General features: G+C 35.4%; 1 protein-coding gene across 1 annotated transcript; it reads left to right on the top strand.

The window, feature by feature from the left end:
• Nucleotides 1–1,800: 1,800 nt before the first annotated feature.
• LOC110449245 (neuropeptide Y receptor type 5-like) lies at nucleotides 1,801–23,048 on the top strand. Its single transcript, XM_021495989.1, has 2 exons — nucleotides 1,801–1,895; nucleotides 21,664–23,048. The coding sequence occupies exon 2, from the start codon at nucleotides 21,684–21,686 to the stop codon at nucleotides 22,854–22,856; it is 1,173 nt and encodes a 390-aa protein (XP_021351664.1). The 5' UTR covers nucleotides 1,801–1,895; nucleotides 21,664–21,683; the 3' UTR covers nucleotides 22,857–23,048.

The following is a 23,048-nucleotide window of genomic DNA, read 5'->3' as shown; positions in this document are numbered from 1 at the left end:
AAAATCAGCATCAGATCCGCGCTAGAGCTAGGAGGTAAATGTACCAAAATACCACCTCCAACACACAATGATACGTAACACACATGAAGGCAAGCCCCTAAAGTCCTTAAATAACAAAACAAAACCCATAAAAACTGTATGATAACTCAAGTAACACAAATTGTGATGCAACCAAAAATGTTATCTTTGCAAAAGGTTGAAAGGTAATTTAATAATTGAGTTATTCTAGAGAAATATTATTTGTTGGTAGCAAATGCGCTTAAATATCAATTCTTTCTGCGGCACATTTCTCTTCATCAAACAGGAGGAATGCTAATTTAAAAAAAATGTTGTTACAGAGACAAACACGGCTTCTGTACTGGCAAATTATTTATTTCTATGTCTTCCCGAGTGATACACATGCTGTACGTTGCAAGAATAGGTCGTCGAACTGTACAGTGGTTGGAACAGTTTCAGTACACACGGACCGAAATGTAAGTAGTAATTATCGTAAATCTTGGTTTTTACAACGGAAAACAGATAATATATAGTCTATTTATAGATATTTGTATAAAATGACGTTCTGTTGATCACTACGGGTGGCTCTTTATGTGTTCACCCCTGCGGTGAAGGAGTCGATTTTTCAATTCATATTAGCATCATAGGAAAAATATTATTGATAAAATCTCACATAATTAATTGGTCATCAACTTTTTGATTTGCATATATTTTTACACAATAATGTTTTGCAATATTATGAATACATAATTTTCACTTGAGCTGTAACATAATTCTCTCAAACTATGTCTTTTCATTTAGCTATAGATTAAATCAAATACAGTTATTAGTATCAATTTTAAACTTTGCCAATGTATCATTAATTGTTTGGTTTAAGGTCAAATTGCTAACCATTAAAAGTGTTTTACAGACTATGTTAGTGGATGATTCTTTAGGGAATAATATAATTTAGACAAGATAATGTGACAAAAAGGGAGGGAACACCACAACAATATAAAGATATACAACCTAATATAAAGATGCACATCGCAATGCAAAGATACAAAACAACAATGTAACAATACAACACAACAACGAAAACAATGTATCAAGACACCAGAATAATGTAACGGCAACAGTGTAACAACACACCACAACAATGCAACGGCAACAATGTAATAATACACCACAACAATGTAACGGAACAATGTAGCAAGACACCAGAACAATATAACGACAAAAATATAACAATACACCACAACAATGTAACGGTAACAATGTAACAACACGCCATAACAATGTAACGGCAACAATGTATCAATATACCACAACAATGTAACGACAACAATGTAACAACACAACACAACAATGCAATGACAAAAATGTAACAATACACTATTACAATGTAAAGAATACCTCAGAACAGTGTTAAGATACCCAAAACAATGTCAACACGAAAGTTAAGTACACAAATGTGAACCTATACAATTTGGTACAGTGTAACAGATGTGGTATGCCAGAAACGAATTATACCGCAGTTTATAGAGGTACACAAACAAACTTACATGACTAATACTGCTAGACATGTGATAGTGAATACAATAAGCAAACCTGAATATGTATCAGAGCGGTGCCATTGGAATCGTTGCCCGTTGCCTGTAGTCATACACATATTCAGACATAAAGAATTGTCTCATATTTATGGATTGAATTTTTGTCGGTCGGCTGTGTGGGTCGTGCCTCGATGGATAAACCGTGCATGAAAGTCACGTCTGTGAGTGGGAGTGCTACGGTCCGCTTACTAACAGTTGGGTTGGGCTCCCATTATAAGAAGCGTGGCCATTATTAGTTGTTCTCAATCACTAAGGAGGCCTATATATAGGAACTGTGCTGTATGACGATACAACTGTAATGGATCCGTAAGTACTTTGTGTTTTAACACAGTTTTGTTATTATAAGTAAAACTTAGTACAAAATTTACCTGTGGTAATGTTTATGTTTTTGTTGAATTAGTTGATAAATTATATAACGTCTACCGTACATGTATTTGATAACTAAACAAAGATACCAGGCTGATATTTGATAGTTACCGATATATCATTTTTTACATTTTAATTTGCATTATATGTTACAAGGTAATGATGCGTATTAAAACTGATAACTTTACATATAAAAACAAAATAGTTGTCTTTTTCTTTGTTTCAATTTGGCACCAATATGAATTATTTCAAGTACTAACGTACTTAAGCGAATATCGAAACACTTTGTTTGACATTAACAAAGTAACAAAGTTTTGAGGAGCAGATAAAGATTTCCATCTTGAATTAATTCATTGCTTTGATTTCGAAAATTCGATTTTCTTTACATCAACTATCTAATACAAACTGGAAACCTTTATAAATGTACTGTTGGCCATTATGTTACACTTGTTCATCGCACGATGATTTAAAGGTCCGCTGTCAGTATATAAACATGGAATTTTTTTCTTAGAAAACCAAAAAAAGTAGATTTCTGTTGTAAAAATATCGTGGATGATTCCATTACAAAACAGATTGATAATTTCATACAACCGCAAAAAAAAGGTCTGAAATATGTTTCAAACGTTAACGTTGTTGGTGTCTTAATAAATCTTTCATTTCACTCAAGCATTTTATTTGGTCCACATATGTGTTACATTTGTTTCAATATAAACTTTACACTCTTTCGAATGCATGGCATTGATTAATGTTATTGTGAGCGTTGTCTTTACTTATTAATTGTCAAATACCTGATGACAGTCACACTAATATTGATCCAAACATAATTTAACATTCCGTTTAAAGGGCATTCAAATGCATGTGCATTTTATCAATCAATCAAATGCCATGTATGACATCAAATATTAAAAAGGCACGCAATAACGCATAAACAATCAACAAAGTGATAATAAAAAGCTGTAAGAGGAGATCATCACAACTTATATGCATTCGTCAGAAAATCGTGTTTAAATGCGACTTCATTCATATAATAGGTCCCATATCAGCGTTAAGAATAGTTACCGGTTTTAGGCTATGAAAAAAAAAAAAGAAGATAAATAATAATTAAAACTTACGATTTGTAAATGCAGAAAGCCAAACAAAGTGTACATTTTACTGCGCTATTTATGACTCATTAACAGCATTATAGGTAAATAGAAATGAAAATCAGCATCTCTAGAGTGTTCAGAATATATGCATAATACTGCAAAAAGGAAAAGGTGACTTTTAGCCCCTTCATAATTTTACAAACTGACAACTTTGCCTACAAAAAAAAATCTTTAAATAGTGTTTCATGTCAACCATGCAAAAATAATTTCCAGTGGGTTGCGGCCAACCTCGAGGACTGGTACAATGTAGTCAACTAGCAGAGCCTACCATCTTGTTACACAATACTGGTACTGGGCACTACAACATTAAAACACCTCAAATCAATACGAAAAGTGTAACCGTACAGGGAACAAAAAAACCATCAAAACAAAACGAAAGGCAACCTGATACCAAACAGAAAAAAGGAAGTGAAACAAAATTCTCAGGAATTGTTGAAACGAACTGCAATCGACAGAACTGACAAAATATACACCCCAAATATAAGAGAAACAATGTAAGCAATACATTTTCTTCGACGACTTATGACAAATTTATGGAAATTTCGATTGATGAATTCTGTTCTGCAAATTGTCTCGTAAATGTGAATACTTGCTATTATTTACAGTTTCTTCTGTTATGGAGGGTTAAATAACTCAATAATGCCGTGCTTTCAGTGTGATAATCAAGGCTGATTTTTTCTTAAATAAGTCAGGCATTCGAAAACTCAGTGTGTAGCAAAATTCAATTTTAAGCATTACGGCTTTTTTTAAAGGAACAATTCTATAAATCTGTTTCACTTTGTATGTCAAAAACAAGTCTCTTCAAACACTACGCTTACTAAGATGAATAATTAAATAAAGTTAAAATACTGTAATTTATCACACAACGTTACATACGGAGCCTGTTTGCCGGTGCTAGATTTCTTACTATGCTGCTGTGGTTCGATGGTGTGTAGAATCCGTTTGGTTTGGTTTGTTTTCATTTTATTTAACGTCACATAAACAGCCAAGGTCATCCGAGGACGAGCCTGCATGTGTGTAATACATGATTGCCTGCGTGTATGTGCGCTGGAGACAGGATATCTAGAACTTGTAAATGAAGAGCACTTATAACAGAAATCGCTTTTAATCGTTTACATTTGTACACAAAGTATTTTTATTTCTTAATTTCTAAAAGTTGTTGACAAAAACAAATTATTAGAAATATCAAGTTCCAGTTCGTCAATTATGGACCCATTAGCGGTACGCATGGTCTTTGGAAGGGACATCATGTCTAAAGTGTTCAAAAACATGCACAAAAACACGGCGAAATTGGAAATATGGCCCTTTATCCCTTTAAAAGGTTACACACTTTTGGATATATATAGGATGATTTATTTTTAAATTGATATTTCATGTAAACCGCGCGAAATAATTCAAGATACAGGTTACAGTTTACATCGGGGACTGATTAAATTACCAAGGAAATTAAACCTTTTAGACATTACTACCTCATCACAAAACTGACAAAAATTCCCAACATATTTCAAGTTATCATTTGTTTTGTATGATAAAACCTTATACGTACATCTAAACTCAATCGTCTAAACTATTATAGACCAATCTTCGTTATTCTAGTCAATTACCCAAATCTGGCATGCCTAGTTGTTAACGTCACGGCCGTTTCTTCAAGCATTAATGTAAATTAAAGGAAGGTAACACTGTTATTATATTACTTGGATTTTGTTCAACGGTATTGATTTGTTCAGTTAATTTTGAACATTACGTAGAAAATTTAGAAAAAATGAATCATGTTTTTTCAAATCGGTTACCCAAACATATTCCCCCATACAATCCAAAACACAAAAATGGTCAAATTGTCGGTAAGAATTTCTCTTGCTGTATTCAACTGCATCTTATTGTATGACGCGAATTATGTTGACTCCCTGCATTATCGACTGATTTGGTGTGTCTTCTGATTAGAGGACATTCGACAGTACCAAGTTAATTTTATAATCAACGTTTTGTTAAGAACCTACCAGCATTCAATCAGTTTTTCTCTGTCTTTATTTCGAAAACCATTTGATGGATATTTTTCTAAATGTAAACGTCTATTTATCAAAATTTCACTCTGTCTTGGGACTTTACCAGATGCTCTTGTGAAAAATGTATATACAAATGTCAATAACACTTGTTTTGCTGTGTTACGGTCAATCGGCTATGTCCGTCATACAGACAAGGCGTATACAATTCGTTCATGTCAAGGGGTGTAGCATAGGGTCGTATGCACCTATTTATTCCAAGAGTCACCATGTAATGTTTGCCTTTGTTACTCATTTTTCATATTCGTGAGATCAATTTTGAGTTCATGTACGCTTTGATTTTCTCTTTTTCTCTTTTTCTTCAGATTGTTTGACGTGCTTGCCTTTCGCTTAGTTATTGCATCCTTGAACACTACATATCTTCTAAACGTATTGTGTGTTATTGTATTTGATAGACTACGCAAGGTACTTGAAAATTATTTGCATTCATTATCTTTCAAGCAGGATGCGCGGTGTATCGGGTTCCATTAACTTTTTTGAATTCTTAATCAGAAAAAATGAAGAAACAGGATTAGGTGAGAACATGCATTTGTTACTGCATCGTGAACCGACGCTTTTATTTTCCTGTTGCACCGCCGTAGTCTATATATTATATTCACTGCGTAGATTTTCAATTTAAAGTTAAGATGAAGTGACGGCAGAATAAGTGGCTGTTGGGTTCCACCTTTGCAACAAACATTATGGTAATTATATACGTAACTACACAACTAACAACTTTTCTGCTTGGAAATATTACCAGATGATAGTAGCAAACGACAGAATTACACAAGAAACCCATTCAGAATGGCGCTCTGTATTGATGTCAAGCGTGACGTCATCAGCACCTGGCGTCAACAATTACTCTTCAATATCCCGCGCTTTTTTGATGTAGCAATATTTGTGTCGCAAGACGCAAAAATGTAATAAATAGAAACTGTTGTGGATTTTACCATATGGATATATAAACAACCAAAAAAACAGCGTTCTGGCAAAATGTGTCTGCATAGCAGACGTGAAAGGTAACAACTTCTGATTAGGGATTAATGACATTGGATTAATTGTAAAAACACAATAAAGGCTTACCATTGTGATGAAATTGTAAGGAAGACTGCGTTACTGGGTGAAAATATCTTTGTTGAGTTCGGTGATTTTAGGCATTCCCTCGGAAACAAACTCTGCCTCTCTATTTTGGTCGACTAGTCGTTGTTTTATTGTGACGCTGATTTTATTGATGAGCTTATCAAAATAGTTAACAGAAAACCTTTCAAGGTTCTAAAATTTCACATTGAGATTTATCGAAAGTGTGCTATTTTTAGATAACAAGAAATTGATTGAACACTTCGATGTTATATATTCTACCTTCCTGAGCTTACCGACTCATCTAGCTCAACTAAGTCCACTTTCCGCGACCATTACTTCAACATGACCAACATGAACGGCTTTCAATTACACTGTAAGATTATCGGGAAGATTTCAATTTTCAAACTATCCCTTTCTTGATAGTAACATATCTGCCTCCCCAACCTATGGTGTTTTTACATCGCAGTTAATAGTGTTTAAGTGCTTTCTCCGAATATCATGACATCTTTGATATATGACGACTTTTGACGGACAATTTTAAAAGACATGGTTTTCAAAGATGTAGGTTGATGAAGAATATTGACAAGTTTGTTGTCGCAATCACAATCGCATTGGAAACATTGCTATTTCTTTGTGTGCTATGAAGGTCGATGCCCCCCCCCCCTAACACTCATTAGCGTGTCCTGTGGTGTTGGTGTCACTTTACGGGTTCCCGATATGAGGACGTGACATGACTTGCATTTGACAGAAGTTCTCTTCCAGAAAATCTTGTCTTAATCTGATACTTTTTCAATGGACTCAATTTTACTATATACTATGTGCATTAGTTGCCCTAGTTTCATCGTTTTCGAGTTCGAGTGACGGTTTTGTTGACACCTCGATGTTCTCTTGTAGTTTATTGAAGAAAAAAAACGTTTTTGTTTGGTTCCCTTTTTATCCCAAACACGCAATTGTTTTAATAGAGTATAGTAATGGTAATACAATATATCAGCAGTAGGTTTTATGCTAGTCTAGTGACGGAATCAATAACCCAAGGTGAAATCACCGGTTGATACTTGGAGGAAGCGTTTCTGTCGCTGTAAGATATATTTTAGAAAAAATATTACCACAAAACCCCCCCAACAAGTTTATGAATGACGACATCATTTTTATTGAAGGCGTGTGTTGTTTTGATAAGGTATATGCTTGCTTACCTATGATATCAGCTAGCTATGTTATTTCCTAGGTAGTACGATTTTATTCATGTTTGAATCCCTGGTAAGCCCAATGAAAAATATTTGATCTGTAGACATTTCATGGCCATATGAAACGACTGATTTAAGCCTTGCCAAATTCTATTTTGTCAAATATAATCCTCAAAAGCAATCGGCCTATCCATCATTTGTATCTGTATTGGAGGCGGCCCGCTAACTGCAGATTCGATTTTCTTTCTTTTCAGAAGATGGGTGAATTTGCAGGTCTCTTAGAAAACATTCTGCAGTTTAATTGTTTGCTTATGTTCATGTAAGATGTACTACTACTTTTGGATTCACAAAAACAAAACATAAAATATCAGATGATAGCCTTTTCTGCAGGCTTGTGTCAGCCCTATGAAGAAAATTGCAACTTAATACACTTACTCATCTAGCGGCGTTTCACTGTCTCAGTCGACCTCTGGAACGGTGTGGTGTGATCTCTCTGATCGATGATAGGAGTTTGGATCATGCACATCGAATCTCATAGGGATTGCAATATAATATAGCAAAATCACGGATAACAAAAAGCATTAAACAGGAAATAGCAAAAACGAAACGTCCATGTTGTAAGAAACCCTTATTGAAGCAAATTATCCCAACTTGCACATAAAGATGAAGTTGAAATGAATGTAAATGCAGGCACCGCCACCATCGTGCTTTATTTTCACTCGTAATCAGCGGAACCTCTTCATTACAAGTTCTGGTTATCCAATGCACTCATTGTCTCATTTGGTCTCAAGGTAATTTCTAACTGAAAGAAATATCTGCTACAACATACCTAATGTCAGAGACAATCAGAGATTTACTGGTCGGTGATGCCAACCTCTCTCAAGTTTATTTATCAAGCTTTTTTAAATAAACAAACTCGCATTTATCGTTATATATATATATATAATACTTTATTCAATTTATCCATGCATGAATACATAAATTGTGATCCAGGTACTCATATCATCAAATTAAGATGTGTCATTAGATATTATCATGGCAAGGGCAACTGGCTGAGGAACGAAAACAACAGCATAGCTGTTTTACAGAGATGGCGCGGTGTGGCAGGGGCGGGTCCAGGTGAGGGCGTAATGGGCGTACGCCCCCCACCCTCCCTTTTTAAAAAAAGCCCGTTACATTAGTGCATTTCACAATTATTTGATGTTTTTTAGCAAAAAACAGGTCCAAATTTTGTTTGGCCTCGCTCCGCTCGGCGAAATGGTTGTTTCTACGCCCCCTCTTTCAAATATTTTGGTATTTTGTTTTACAAATGATTTCGACACTATGCTCGGTCATAATATTTTCTCAGACCTTTGCCTAATGCCATGCCAAACAGATATGAGGCAATGTGATCATTAACTGGACATCTCGCAGACGGTGCCTGTACGCTTCCTCTCACAACTCTAACTAATTTGCTATCGTTGCAAAATTGACATCCGTCTTATTCGTCAGAGCGATATCAGTCTGATTTATGAGATATATGCAATGACAAGCTACTCGATACATAAACAGTTAAAAATACTGATTATAAACGTGTACTTACTGTTCTTTGGGTATGACCATACAGATAGAAATATTTCTTTCTTGTCATCAAGACAGTAAACAACATTAACTGTACCACCACATCATATACCCTCTAAACAATGCAAAATTGGAAATCAGAACATGCCTATGAAGGGTTGTGAAATCCATAAACACTAAGAATATGTGGTTAAAATTTTCTATTAATGCCAAAAGAATTATCTTAATATCCTTAAAACGTTCTTAAAAACCAATCCTCTGAATAATGATTCTACAGAATTTGAATCAATTAAAATCAGGTAAAATTGTAATAACATATTTCATTACGTTAATGTATATTTAATTTCTAGTTACGTCGACTATTTCATATCACATTGAACAATACAAGTGTTTCTGTAATAATTCTATAGTCACAGGAGCAGCATATGATTATTTTAATACAGTTTAAATCTACACTGGCTTTTCATAAAGGTTCAACAACCAAGAGGCTTTTTTCCATCAATTAAATTGTGAACCCAATATACTCATGGACTACAACAAACACTTGGCGAGGTGGGAGCATGATTAGTAGAATTTATTTCCAGGATGGGTTAAGACTACTTGTACTCTGTATATCTTGTTGTTTTTGATATCACTTTTTACAATATATAGCAAAACATGTATTTGTGGCAATGAGGTGTGATAAGATGCGTTTGTTGTAATGACATTCTTGAGAGACCATGCCTTGTGTTAGTTAAACAGTAGTGTTCTTTCATTTCAGTAACGTCATTGATCCCATAGTGATTTGTTTGTATTTTGATTTCAATTTCTACATCCAATACACTCCGCAGTACGGTACGGTATGTCTGACTCTTTACATTTGACCGGACATTGATTGGGATGTGATACCTAAACCCTGCTTTATTGTTTTGTCAATAAGTCGATCATAGCGCGCACCATGTCAGACATTACAAACTAATATGTCATCAATCTTTCAGATCGATTGTCTGAAGCACAAACGCGAGTGCGAACAACATTTGTCTTGTGGTAGACATTTACCGAACAACGTGCCTTACTTGTAAATGATGTGTTCAGACTGTCATTCTGGCCACGATTAACAACCGGGAGACATAAATGGAAGCGACGAAGACAATTATAAACATACAACATAAGAATCGGTGTATCAATGTCCGAGTGAAACGCCATGGAGCAATGATCATGTCTATCATTTATTCATGAAAGAGAATCCATGTTTACGTGCGGGACGTGTTTCTGCCATTTTGTCAGAAATTCAATTCAATGTATCAAACAACGACTCGACCATTTTCATAGAAAGTTTTTTCTTATTTCAATTTGTCACGAGCGAAAACTGTAACCAAACATGAGACCTGGGGCAGTGACAACGAAACACCAACAAGACATATTAATGAGAAAAACAATGAATGTAGTTATTTATATCGCATAAGGAAATCGAATAGTAACCAATGAAATTATGATGAGGATCACAAAATTGGCCTATAATTCTTAATCTTTTTGTGATTAGTTTGTACATCAGCATTCAACATCTATCTCAGCAACTGTAATTTAACGAGCAATATACAACGACAGATACACATGGAAGGGGTAAGCAGGAATATTATTATCAAGAATTGATTGATAACTATATTATTTTTTTATAATTAATTAAGCTTTGTAATCATTTCTATGATACATAGTTGGAGTTTGGTTTAGATACATTATGTATGTAAATACACGAAGTGCAACTTGATGTGCTGATGTAGTCTGGCAGTAAAGATATCAAGAACGAATCGTTCTTTCCTAAATATATACAGTGTACGTCAATATTATTGTTACATTGTACTGTTAATACGTATATTTTGATCAGGCATTCTGACCCAAGACGGATGTCGGAGGCCATTTATTTTGCATATGATTTGGTCTATAATAAGTTTAGTTTAAGTACTGCCAGAAGACCATACATCCATCAGCTGTACGAGCGCACATAGTCGTAAACGGTAAATACTGCATTTACCGGATTGTGCTAAGTCACGAATTTACTACACATTTGGGCTTTCCAACATGGATGAACAACATGATTGTCGATCCTGTGAAGAGTCTTTAACAGCTAAGCACTTTACGATAAACAACATCGATTCTTATTATTAGGAGGCGCTGTAGTCTAGCGTTGGACGGGTTGCGGATTCGAGTCACGGCACGGCCCTGTTTTGTATCCTTGAGCAAGATACTTTTCTCCGCTTGTTCCAGTCTACTCAGCTGTAAATGAGTGCGTGGTTGGGCATGGCTGGAATTGTTGAATGCTAGCTGTGAGCGCCGAAATGGCAGCACCGGCTGTATGGTCCCCAGGGAGTTGAGAAAGATGATGGCTGGTTGCAAAGGCCCTATAACCACGGATACTAATATTTGAGACGACCTACGAACTAGGTTGTGGTAAAACGGTATACAATAATCTCGAATTATATTATTTTTATTATTAATATATTCACGACAAACACTACCAAAAAAATAATATAGCAGTTTTGGTTGCCGATGTTAGCATATAGGATCGGTTTGTCCTGTATGGCCTTGGATGTTGATGGGCGAATAATCTTTTATCTCATGAAATCAAACTCCAGGGCGAAACTGACAAACATGTTACATTGTACGTGGGCATAATTATACCGTTTAAAAGAATGAAACTTTGAAGATAAAGAGTCTTTTGCCATTGCTTGAGATTTATGGTGTAAGTACCCCATCTTCAATTACATTATTTGACATATCTCCTGACAACTGTCATTGCAACAGGAAGCAATCTCAAGAAGCAATTTTGTAGTCATTAAGATTCCTACTCAAAATATTGCACCCATCAATTAGTCACTTTTACTATGCAGTTACTGTAAATATACAGTTTCTTTGTCATTACCTTCCAAACCATTCACGTACACAAACCATACACAGCAAACCAATTACTGATCTTGAAAACCTAGATTCGCCTGTTTCGTTACGAAACGTGACGTTTTCTTTTCTTTTCTTGTATTGCGTTTCGTCGTTCTTTGTTTTACCCTTATAAATGGTTGCTCGGGTGTCACAATAAAGGAGCAACGACTTTTAAGCAAGTTTGTTAATTTGTTCAGAGATTTAGAGATTTGTGACCTTGATAAAGTCATATGGAGACGATATTTAACCATGATACATCCCACTTTTTCCTAATAAAATCCTTTCACGAGACAACAATGGCGACCGCACACACATGCCAAAATCGATGGTTGTAAGCAAGTAGTATAGAGCTGTTAAGTTGGTCTGGAATATAACGAACTCCATATATGTTTATGACAAAAGCAACTGTAATATAAAGGAATTACCATATAAAATGAACATCAAGATGCGAATCTTGAGAAAAAGTAGAACTCTGTGTTAGTCTGTTATCTTAACATGGAAACCGAAGGAATCACAATACAATGTACATCACTAGCCCAAGTTGCAACACCTGGTACATTTATGATCAATTCTAGTTTCCCTTACTTAATCTGTTCCTTTGTTGGTGACTCGTTAGGCACTTATAGTAAGTCCATTTAGATGTAGGTAGTAAGCACGATTTAACGGGTTGAGATGTCATGCTTCTGTGTACAGGTCGCTACGCATAAGGACAGACCGGAGGCACATTTAAATAGAAATAGCCTTTGAATAGCCCTATTTGACGAACTGCTCTATCAGTTAATTCGCGTCCACAACCTAAGTAGTATAACAATTCCCTAGTGTCATGCCCTATTTACTTTTTAAAGAAACTGAACACGCTCTGAAGGTGATGTATTCTTTTGATATTTGAAATGACCCTTACGACGACGCTCTGGTATTTAGCTGGGTAAAGTAACACCCCATGGCGTACTGATGAAGGATACATGTTCACGCCTACGGATGCTGACAAACCACCATAAAAGATCAATAATTAATCAAATAAATCACTTGTCCGTTAACATGTGCTCGATCGATTAGCCATCACTATCAAAAAAAAAAACTTGCAATAAAATACAATTTGTGTTGACATTTTCCAATGCAAATTTACAGGATCATTATTTATAAAAACAAAATGCAATGTGAACTAGGTGACTTCTTGTTTGCTATTTATAGAATATTCAAGACATGAGCATATGGCAGAATTGAATAAAAAGCATATTGGGAAATGATTGGAATCTCGTTTGCGTTCAGGAAAATATAGTGAATCGTAATTTGTTTTAATATTGTTCAGATTCAAGATTAATATAATGTTGAGCACGTTTTGAAACGCATACGGTCTGATCATAAAGCAAAGTTCATGAAGCGTTTTGTTTTTGATTTGTATTGCAGCAATAAGCAATTAAGGGTGGAAATTGAATTTGTGTGTTGAGTTTTGAAAATGCATCGTTGAGAACAACATGCTTTCCTATATGATTTGGTATAGGAAACGCTGTCTTATCTGATGTTGTGTTCATCATGTCCTTTGCTTCATTATGCTGTAACCTTTGTCCTTGTTTGATACGCAAATTGGATGTTGGACTTGTAAAGCAAGTAGCAGAGCAGACGATAACACATTGTTAATGATAAATGCTGTGAAGTATCAGAATGGGAATGATACGGCATCGTGATAAAAACTATTATATGTTTTGTCTCAAGACACAACCGCAACTTATCATGCAGTTCGTTGAGAGCAGTTTTTGCATCGGGGTCAAGAAATACAGATTTGTTTTTTGTTTAATTTCAGATTTCAAGCAGCACTTTCTTTTTTAAGTGATGGACATATTGAACGAGTAGTTGTTCTAAGGTCATCTGAAATCGGATTTTGTAATGTTTGTCGTGGTTAAAAAGCTTTCAAGCGATGAGTTTAAAATAACTGTAAGAAATGGTTGAATTACAACGTTGGTACATTTTGTATATAAACCTCTACGGACTTTTGATGTAGAATACAACTGATGTGAAAAACATCAATCATAGATGTTGACAGAACGTAAAACAGGATAAAACCAAACCAAACCAAACTCTTTGTTGCCAATTAGTTGTGAGTTCAATTTCTGCACAACAGCACTAATTTTATGAAGTATCCAAGCTAATTACCAAATGTCATCAGGAACCCTTTAACATTTTACTTTTTCTGTGAGCGGGAAGCACGAAGGGAGTACATGGGTCCTTGACTTAACGTATATTATTCACAAGGAACTGTCTGCAGTTAGCCAAACCTCAATTGTTTAGTCACTGAGTATCCTGTGTTTCAAGACAAGCATAATTACTTCTGGACAATTGGTTTGCCCTTCGTTCTTTATTTCAAACGCTGGAGTTCCTCATTGCGTTCCTTTTGGTTTGGTGGATCATCAGACTTGTGGTCATGTAAAAGTATATCGACACTACATTTGTATTTCGCTACTGTATTTTGGCGTTTGCTGTATATCGTTTTCTTATTTAACACGGAGATATATTTTACTCTATTTACACTTCGAGCTCTATACATGATGTTACATAGTCACTTATAAGCAGTGTGGATAAGGGACCAACGAAATACATTAACAAGTATATGAAGTTGTACTGTACGTGTGGGGACCGCGGTGACCGAGTGGTTGAGGCGTCTGACATTCTGCCACCGCTAACCCTCCACCACTGGGTCGTCGGTTCGAGATGTACGATGGGCAGTCACAATGAATTGGCCTTAGGTCGGTGGTTTCTCTCCGGGAACTCCGGCTTTCCTCCACCATCAAATCCTGGCGCGTCCTTAAATGACCATAGCTGTTCATGACGTAAAACACAAACATTTTCTAAGAGATTTGGCTTAGGTGCAGTTATATTTACCAATGACGCACACTGAATCTGTTATGTTCAGTTTCTTAAAGGCAAATTGTGTCGTGTGACTGGCATGGATTTACGATTGAATGATTTTCAATCTGTCCATATGTGAAGACGGAACAGAAAAATCTGGAGCATTACATATTGGTATGTAATGTTAGTCGGTAGCGTGAAATCTCATTCAGCCATTCCGAAATTAATAACTCTCTGTATTCTGAGGGGGAACAGTGACAACCTTCTGACAGAGGACTTAATCAAAAGCCTTCCTATGGTGCGGGGGCAGCTATCATACATATGCTAAGGTGTTTGTCTCTTGCGAAATCAATCTTGGTCTTTATTCTATCAAGTAAAAATTCTTGAATTTGACATTAGCCTCAAGCTCCAGTCTAAGTACATTAGTTCAGTCACTGGCACTACTATGCAGAAAAGACATATAATTGACACATGTCAAAATCAATTTGAGTCCGAATGATATGAAGACATTCACGTGAGTTGAACTGCAGCAATGCCATTTTGTTTTCTCATTGACCTTACTGTTGTATTAATAGATAAGACTGTAAGGAACGTATTGATATTAGAACATTCATTAAACCGCTGACATTTTAATAAAACCTTATTTCTTAAACAAATAGCTCTGAAACGTTCTGTTTACAAGAACATACTAAGAACGCCGAATTAATGTTTTCGGTGAAGTTATTTATTATCTGAAATATAAATTGACTATTAAAAGATATACTGTGCATCAAAACGCATGTTTATATTCTGATCAATTGGTTAATATAGATTTCTCTAAGTGTTGCAATATTTATTTTGCTCCAGAAAAGCAAATATATTATTATTGCTGTAACATGTAGGGTGCTATTGTTTTGAAGTTTTTTTCAAGTCATCGTTTACTTATTTTTTCTTGTAGGAATATCTCCAAACAGTACTTACACTTCGTTCATAAAATGTTGTTGATGTAATTTACGTTAAACAAACTGTATCACTATCTTGAAAAGATTATGTTACATCAATACTTTTTGGAAAGCAATACACCGAAAAGTAAAGCAAATGAAACAGACCTCAATCTAATATGATACTATGAGGACTTTTTATCTCAATGTATACCTTCATCAAAAGTCAATAAAATATATTTAACGATTAATGCACTTTCGGTAGTAAGTAATTTACGCTTGCCCCATTGATAAACCTATTATACAATACTAATTACTTTGACATAACATTTCCTTGACCTTTCGCTTGTAACCTTTATTTAGCGGATGCCAATTTGAGTATGATAGATTCGAAACGGAACACAATGATGATAACACTTACGAGGTAGTGTCAACATGATAGGATGCATTACTATTTTTTCATATTATTTCCGACAAGTGATTGGCCAGGAGTGCATCACGTGTGCAACGATAAAAACCGGTATTGACTTGAAGCGCGTGATTTTTGTTGAAGGACCGGGCGTTTCTAAAAATAGAATTATGACGTGTCTCCAAATAATGCACCATCCAGAAGCTTTTTTGTTGTGTTTTTTTTTCAGATTGCTACATTACTGTTTTGTAAAATAATTAAACAATTGTAGCCTTCAACTTGGGTCAAAACCTGGATTTATGAACCCGAGAAAAAATACATTGACCGAGGACGCATTATTTGGAGACACGTCATAATTCTATTTTTAGAAACGCCCAGTCCTTCAACAAAAATCACGCGCTCCAAGTCAATACCGGTTGATAAATCCAGATCTCGACCACAGTCAAAGGCTATAATTGAATAATATCACATATCCGCCTCTAAAATGTTTTAAATAGCCAGTTTGTATTGATGTTAGAATGGACGGAAGATAAACCGTAGCAATCGTCGCTACCCTTTTAGGTAATGATTGTTTCCTGACACCTACTGTAGGCGACATTTGTTATCGTCTTGTATCAAATGGATTTAGAACTATAAAACAGCACTGATGATGATCCGGGGATGAAAATGTAGGTACCACGCCATATCTTCTAAGTTAACCTTTTGAATGTCTGCAAAGGTATCAGTACATTTATATTGGATAATTTTGAAATGTCATGCTCACAAACCGAAATTAAGTCATTTTAGTTCAAGTAATGCTAATTTACGCCACTCCTGAGCGGCCTCTTCACAAATATAAACCGTCGTTATTGTAACAATAGTTGTTGCGAAGTCGTGAATAACTAAACTGAATTGCATTTTACTTTTCGTATGACAATAAGTATAAGCACACATTGACCCTTAAAAGCTTATTCAGATTTACATATCTAATTTCAGGCTTCTCGGTCCTAGCAAACATTGGCACGGTGAAAGTTCGCTGCAACGAATGAAATTTCTTCGTATCAACAGGATTAAAAAATTCCGTAACCGGGGCCTATATTTATTAAACCATTCTCATGCCCAAGCATGGATTCTGTTCTCCACCCAACTTCTTTTGTGCCGCATAAAAATTATGTCAAACGATCAAAACGCCAAACATTGAAAACAGTATTTGGTTTTATGTCTCTTCAAATTTTTTCCCCCCAAATCATTGACCAACTAACATTTGTTTTTATCAATTTAAAACTGGAGCAAGAAATAAAGTTTGAGCACAAAAACCATACTTGAGCATTGGAACGGTTTCATGAATACGGGCCTTGGTCTTAATATAGATTCCTGATCATGTCATGGAAATGGGGGGGAAATGGGATCGAAATCTAACCCTTGACCTAATGAGGATTCCCCGTCATTTCGGAATTAGAGGAAACGGGAAAGTAGTAAGGTCTGCTAAATTGCCTAAGCATATTCTCAAATTGAATCGCAAACACTATTGATCTGAAGAAACTAATATTAAGATGTTTTGTATGCAACCCAATGTGTCTGTACAGCCAACAGAGCACAAACCCTTACGTTTTTCTGTGTAAAGATCAACCTTGTTATCATAATTAGGATCAACCTTTTACTGTCATACATTTCATGATTAAATTAGCAGACATTCAACAATGCAAAGTACCATCTATTAAATGTTTGTTTGATACAATTTTTGTACAACAGATAGATGTTCGTTTATTAACATTCATATTATCGTTACAGTAAGAGATAGGTTATGCTTGTTTGCCGCTACTTGTACATGTAATACATTTTTGATTTTATTAATGATTTAATGTTTGGTTTCATGTTTCCTGGTTTTGTGGACATCACGTTTTGTTTTATTATTTCTACTCCAATCACTTATATTATTGATACTCAGAAAAGCAATTCAGCAAGGAAACAAACCATAAGAGGCCACTGTCGAAAGACATACCAATTTTCATTTCTTATTTTGGAAATAGGTATTCATAAGTATGATGTATGTACCTTCTCAATTTGTATTTACTGTTCGATTGATGCAGTTGCCTTTCATTGTGTTCATCCATAGGTCTCATTGTTTCGCAACGTTTGACCTTTAAAGGTTGATGGATCATTAAGATCGCATCATTATATCAAGGTATCTATCTATGTGATAGGTAAAGTCTAAACTAACGCACGGGAAAACCAAAATAGTCGTAACGCATGTAATCGTTGCGAAATATCAAAGCAACATGTAGACATAAGTTTCCAATTACCCTTACAGTAGGGAAGTGATATGTACCTCCTAGTCTCGTCTATCCAAAGTGAATCATGTCGTGCAACAAAAAACTAAATGCCAAACAAAAGATATACATGTAGCTGTATCTTTCGACAGTTTCAGAGATATGCTTAATCACTAGTGGTATAATTCAATTATAACTGTGTGATTATTATTCACTGTCTTGTTTCCTTGTGTTATGTATTTGATTAATGCTTACGTGTTGACAAAGGGCTGATCGCTTAGGAAATTTGACATTTGACATTGTCCGCAAGGGTGTGATAACATCTATACGTTCATATTGATTTAGAAATTACGCATCCAACAAGTTCGTAACAAGTACATGTATTGAACCTTATTGATGTTCTTACTCATAAATGCTAAAATATCTAAACTTTGTAAAAACTCGTTACTAAATAGCAAACGAATCAAACTGAACCAACTACAAAGTACCTTGTATGTGTGAATACATTATCCTTACATTTTAATCATGCACAATAATAATTCAAGTCCTTACTTGAATTTTCAAAACGGTTTTAAATTCACTCTACATGAACAGAAATAAACTGTATATCTAAATATCATTTTCACTATTCTTTAAGATAAATGTTTTGATTGTCATATATTGTATTAGTCAAACTGGACCATGGGGCCTTGCCTCAGTAGTTATATAATTTAAATTCTTCTAATTTCAATAATGACAGTATAGACTGATTGTTGCATGTGTACTGATGCCATGCACAGAAGTGATTCCCTGTTTTTTTTTTTACTGTTTGTAACGCCATCGACACATACTTTATGTGTATGTCTACTATGCCGCCATTGTATGGTCTCTCATTATTGTGTTATATATCTGTTCCTTTGCTTCAAATAAACTGTCTCACAAAGAACCTTTACAGACGCAAAAGGCCTGTCGAAGATGCCACATTTTTATGCCATAAGATATCTTGATAAAATTATTAAGTATTTCGCATTTATTTTCGGTGTCACAGAGGATTGTTCAAGTACCGCTTAATTCTGCACAACGTTACATACAAACAACAATGTACAACTCGCCTGTTCGACCTTTTGTCTAATAAGACTTTATGATGGAAATACCAATAATACTGAATTTAAAAGTTCTTTGTGATATGCCATGTTTTTGTAGTACATGCAAAATGTTTGTATAACTTTTCGCGTTTTGATTAACTTTATGCATCTAAAGTATTTCTTAATTGTTCGATTACTTTTCGTTCTAATCGTTGATATACCAAGACCGTCAATATACACACATGGAGGCTGAGATCCAAAAATAGCAAGCGGATCTGTAAGCGATATCAGAAAATAAAAGATGTCCAATTAAATGGTAGCGCGCCAATCAAATCCGATTATGACGTTCTATTCTTACCAGAATTACCATTAATGTAATCAGTCATGGCTGCAGGCGCGTGCATCAAAAAGAGAACACAATGTATAGTTAGCTTTTATATAATGATCGTGACCTTGAGTGAGGAGAGAATGTCAGTAGGGTGACTATCAGGTGTGTTCTACAAGTGTGCATTTGTATGTATGATACGGTTTTATCTTCTGTCATGTGGCTAATGGACGAACATTTAACTTTCGTCTATTCATTTCACGAAATAATTTGGTAATTGTCTCACTCCACTCAATCATGGCAAGCCAAAAATAATATATACAATATAATTCATTTATCATTGAAAATATACTGAAAATACTGTGAATTTCAATATTAGGGCGCTTTATTGAAATATGAAGAGACAAAATAGTGTCACAAGATTTGGTGTTATCAGCTATTTTATCACACATGTATGTTAAAAAGGGTGTAGTGATACTGTCAAAATATTGCATTGTACCAGAAGTACGAGGGTGTCAACGCCTTCATAGTGTTGCGTCCGGAATAAATTCACGATGTCCTTCTTTTTCTTTCTTTTTTTCCTAGCAGTTTTCACACTGGTAAATAGCTTGTGTGAGTTAAGAATATGCGAATAAGTTCAACAGCGTTACAGCAAGAATTAATCAATCACGAGATACATGACCGCTAGACAGATACACACGTTTGCTAAAGTTTAAAGAAGGTCGTTGAAACATTACATGTATGTGAATAATGCGAGGAATGCAATGGTCGGGATAAGACTTTCTAAAACAAAACTGGACTTCATTTAATCGGAAAGTATGCTTGAAATAATTTGACAGATCAAATCGTTTATAGGTTCTATTTTTGAAATGCTATCCTTTAAATAGAACTTCTGAAATAAATAAGTATATATATGGTTTCATTACTGATTACAAATTCCAATTATGGGTAAGTGGCGTAAATCAGATATGTAATGTGGGCTCCTGGAACAATAAGGAAGCTATTCGGCCGAATAACTTCGATTTTGTCTGAATTAGTGTGGCTTCGCTAAATTCAATATTGACGCGCAAATGGATTCTGTCTGGTACCTCTGGTACACCGTTACTAATGTGTGTCATATAGAAAACGCATATTTGCAATGGAACAAAGAGATCTTAAGGAATGCCTTGTAAGGGAAAGTCTCCTACGTGATGAGATGCGTTGGTGAAGGCGCCCATACCTGCGGCAATATATATCTGGTGCTAGATTCAGGGATCATGAAGCAGTCGTAGAAATCAGTCAAAACATGATAAAATTATGTTTATACAACACACAGTGCCATATGACAATGAACAACCTCATTCCGATGTAATCATTAAGGTAAAGACACACAAATTAGGTAATTTAACCTTCGTTTTATTTCATTCTTTGAAATTCACAGAATGACAAATATTTCTTATGATCAAATATCGATGGGCGTTCTAACTAACGGAATTATCATGCGGGGCTTACGTGAGTTATTTACAGAACACTAATTAGCACTTATGTTTTTTACAATACCAGTAGCTAAAACGAATCCCGGCATGCATGTTGCAAGAACTTGCGTTGCAAGTTAGCAAATCTTTGCTAGTATCCCACCATAAAATCCTTGAAAATCGAATTGATACAATTGTTTATATATCACGGGTAAGTTTTTATTTGCTTCAAAAGAAGGCATAGTTCTACTACGTGGTATGTTGGAAATACCGTTAACAGTTGTGTATTTCTGAGTATATTTGTCATATGCTGCTATTTGAAAATCAACTATCCGTGACAAAAGAAACTGATGCGTGGATATGTCATCCAGGCTAAATCATTATAAACCATGAACTGTTGAAACATTTAAAGATTTGAAGGTACATGTATATTTGAAGAGTTATCCGTGTTTGGTATTGATCTGCTGTATGTCCTAACCTCCTCTAGATTGCTTACATAGTAATTTCGTATTCTCTTTTCAGATTCAAATCTACACTTAGGTATGATTAAGGACAGGAACGGAAGAACTGACGGAACTGCAATGAAACCGGAAACACTAGAAGTGATGACGTATCAGTGCACGTCGACGATGGGGTTTGCAGATATGCGCACCATGAACCAAAGCCACCTGCAACTAATTGTGAAAGAATTTCGCGATGCGGATCGCTGGTTTGACGTAACAACAGAGACTTACTTGATCGTAGCCTATACTATTGTGATAGTAGCGGGAATTCTTGGAAATTCGCTTGTATGTCAAGTTGTTTTTAAACACCGGTACTTACGAAAACCTAGAAATATCCTCATTGTCAACCTCTCAATCTGTGATATTCTTATGTGTACGTTTTGCATGCCCTTTTCATTAATCAAGCTCACATTGAAAAATTGGCATCTAGGGGATTTTTTATGCCGGGCTGTTCCAAGTCTGCAAAATGTTGATGTCCTAGTTTCGACATTTACCATTGTTGCCATAGCTATCGACAGATACCGTGCCATAGTAACTGTCTCTAGGGAAGAGGAATACCGTAACATGCTAAAATATATGATTGCTTTCATCTGGATAATAGCTATACTTTGTTGCATACCAATGATTGTCTTCCACAACGTCGAGGTGCCATGCATAATGGAATACGGCATTTATCAGATTTGTACAGAAGTGTGGCCTTCCCAAACCTATAAAAGTGTATATACGGTAGCCATTACATTCACCCAGTATGTATTGCCTCTAACAGTCGTAATTACATTACACACAAGGATATGTTATGTTTTACGCATGCGCATTCGCAGTGATCCAATAACGGAGACGGAATTAAAACGAGTTTTACGTGATATTAAACGTAATAAAAAGAATATGATGCTTCTGTCTGCTGTGGCTGTATCCTTTGCTTTGACGTGGCTTCCATGGACGATTCTCAACATGACCGCCGATTTTGATTATCGTTTCTTCGTCGACAAGAACTTCAACCTTATGTACGCTATATGTCTACTCGTAGCCATGACCTCATCCTGCATAAATCCAATCATGTATGGTTGGTTTAACAGTAACTTTCGACAGGCCTTTATCAGTGCTCTGCTGTTCTGGAAGAGGGAGATGAGCGAGTCCATGGAACTTATCACAATCAAATCGGACTCTAGGGAGAAAAGAGGATACGGAGGAAACGATACTACAAATAGCTAATTTCCGCTTTTTTGAAAACTGTCCTGTTCGAAATGATCGCTGACAATTCAGAAACCATGACGCCTACCTATCGTTAGATGACCAAATACTAGTAAATAAAAATCAGCTTTTCCTTGTTCTTTGATTTACAAATATCTAAATCCACGAATCCTCAATCAATATTGTTAATCATTGACATAGATTTTAAATATA

The sequence above is a fragment of the Mizuhopecten yessoensis genome, unplaced genomic scaffold (assembly GCF_002113885.1).
Source record: "Mizuhopecten yessoensis strain PY_sf001 unplaced genomic scaffold, ASM211388v2 scaffold4535, whole genome shotgun sequence".
In the NCBI taxonomy this organism is placed as follows: Eukaryota; Metazoa; Mollusca; class Bivalvia; order Pectinida; family Pectinidae; genus Mizuhopecten; species Mizuhopecten yessoensis.
The sequence above is the reverse complement of the archived record's forward strand: the minus strand, read 5'-3'. Positions and strand labels throughout refer to the sequence as shown.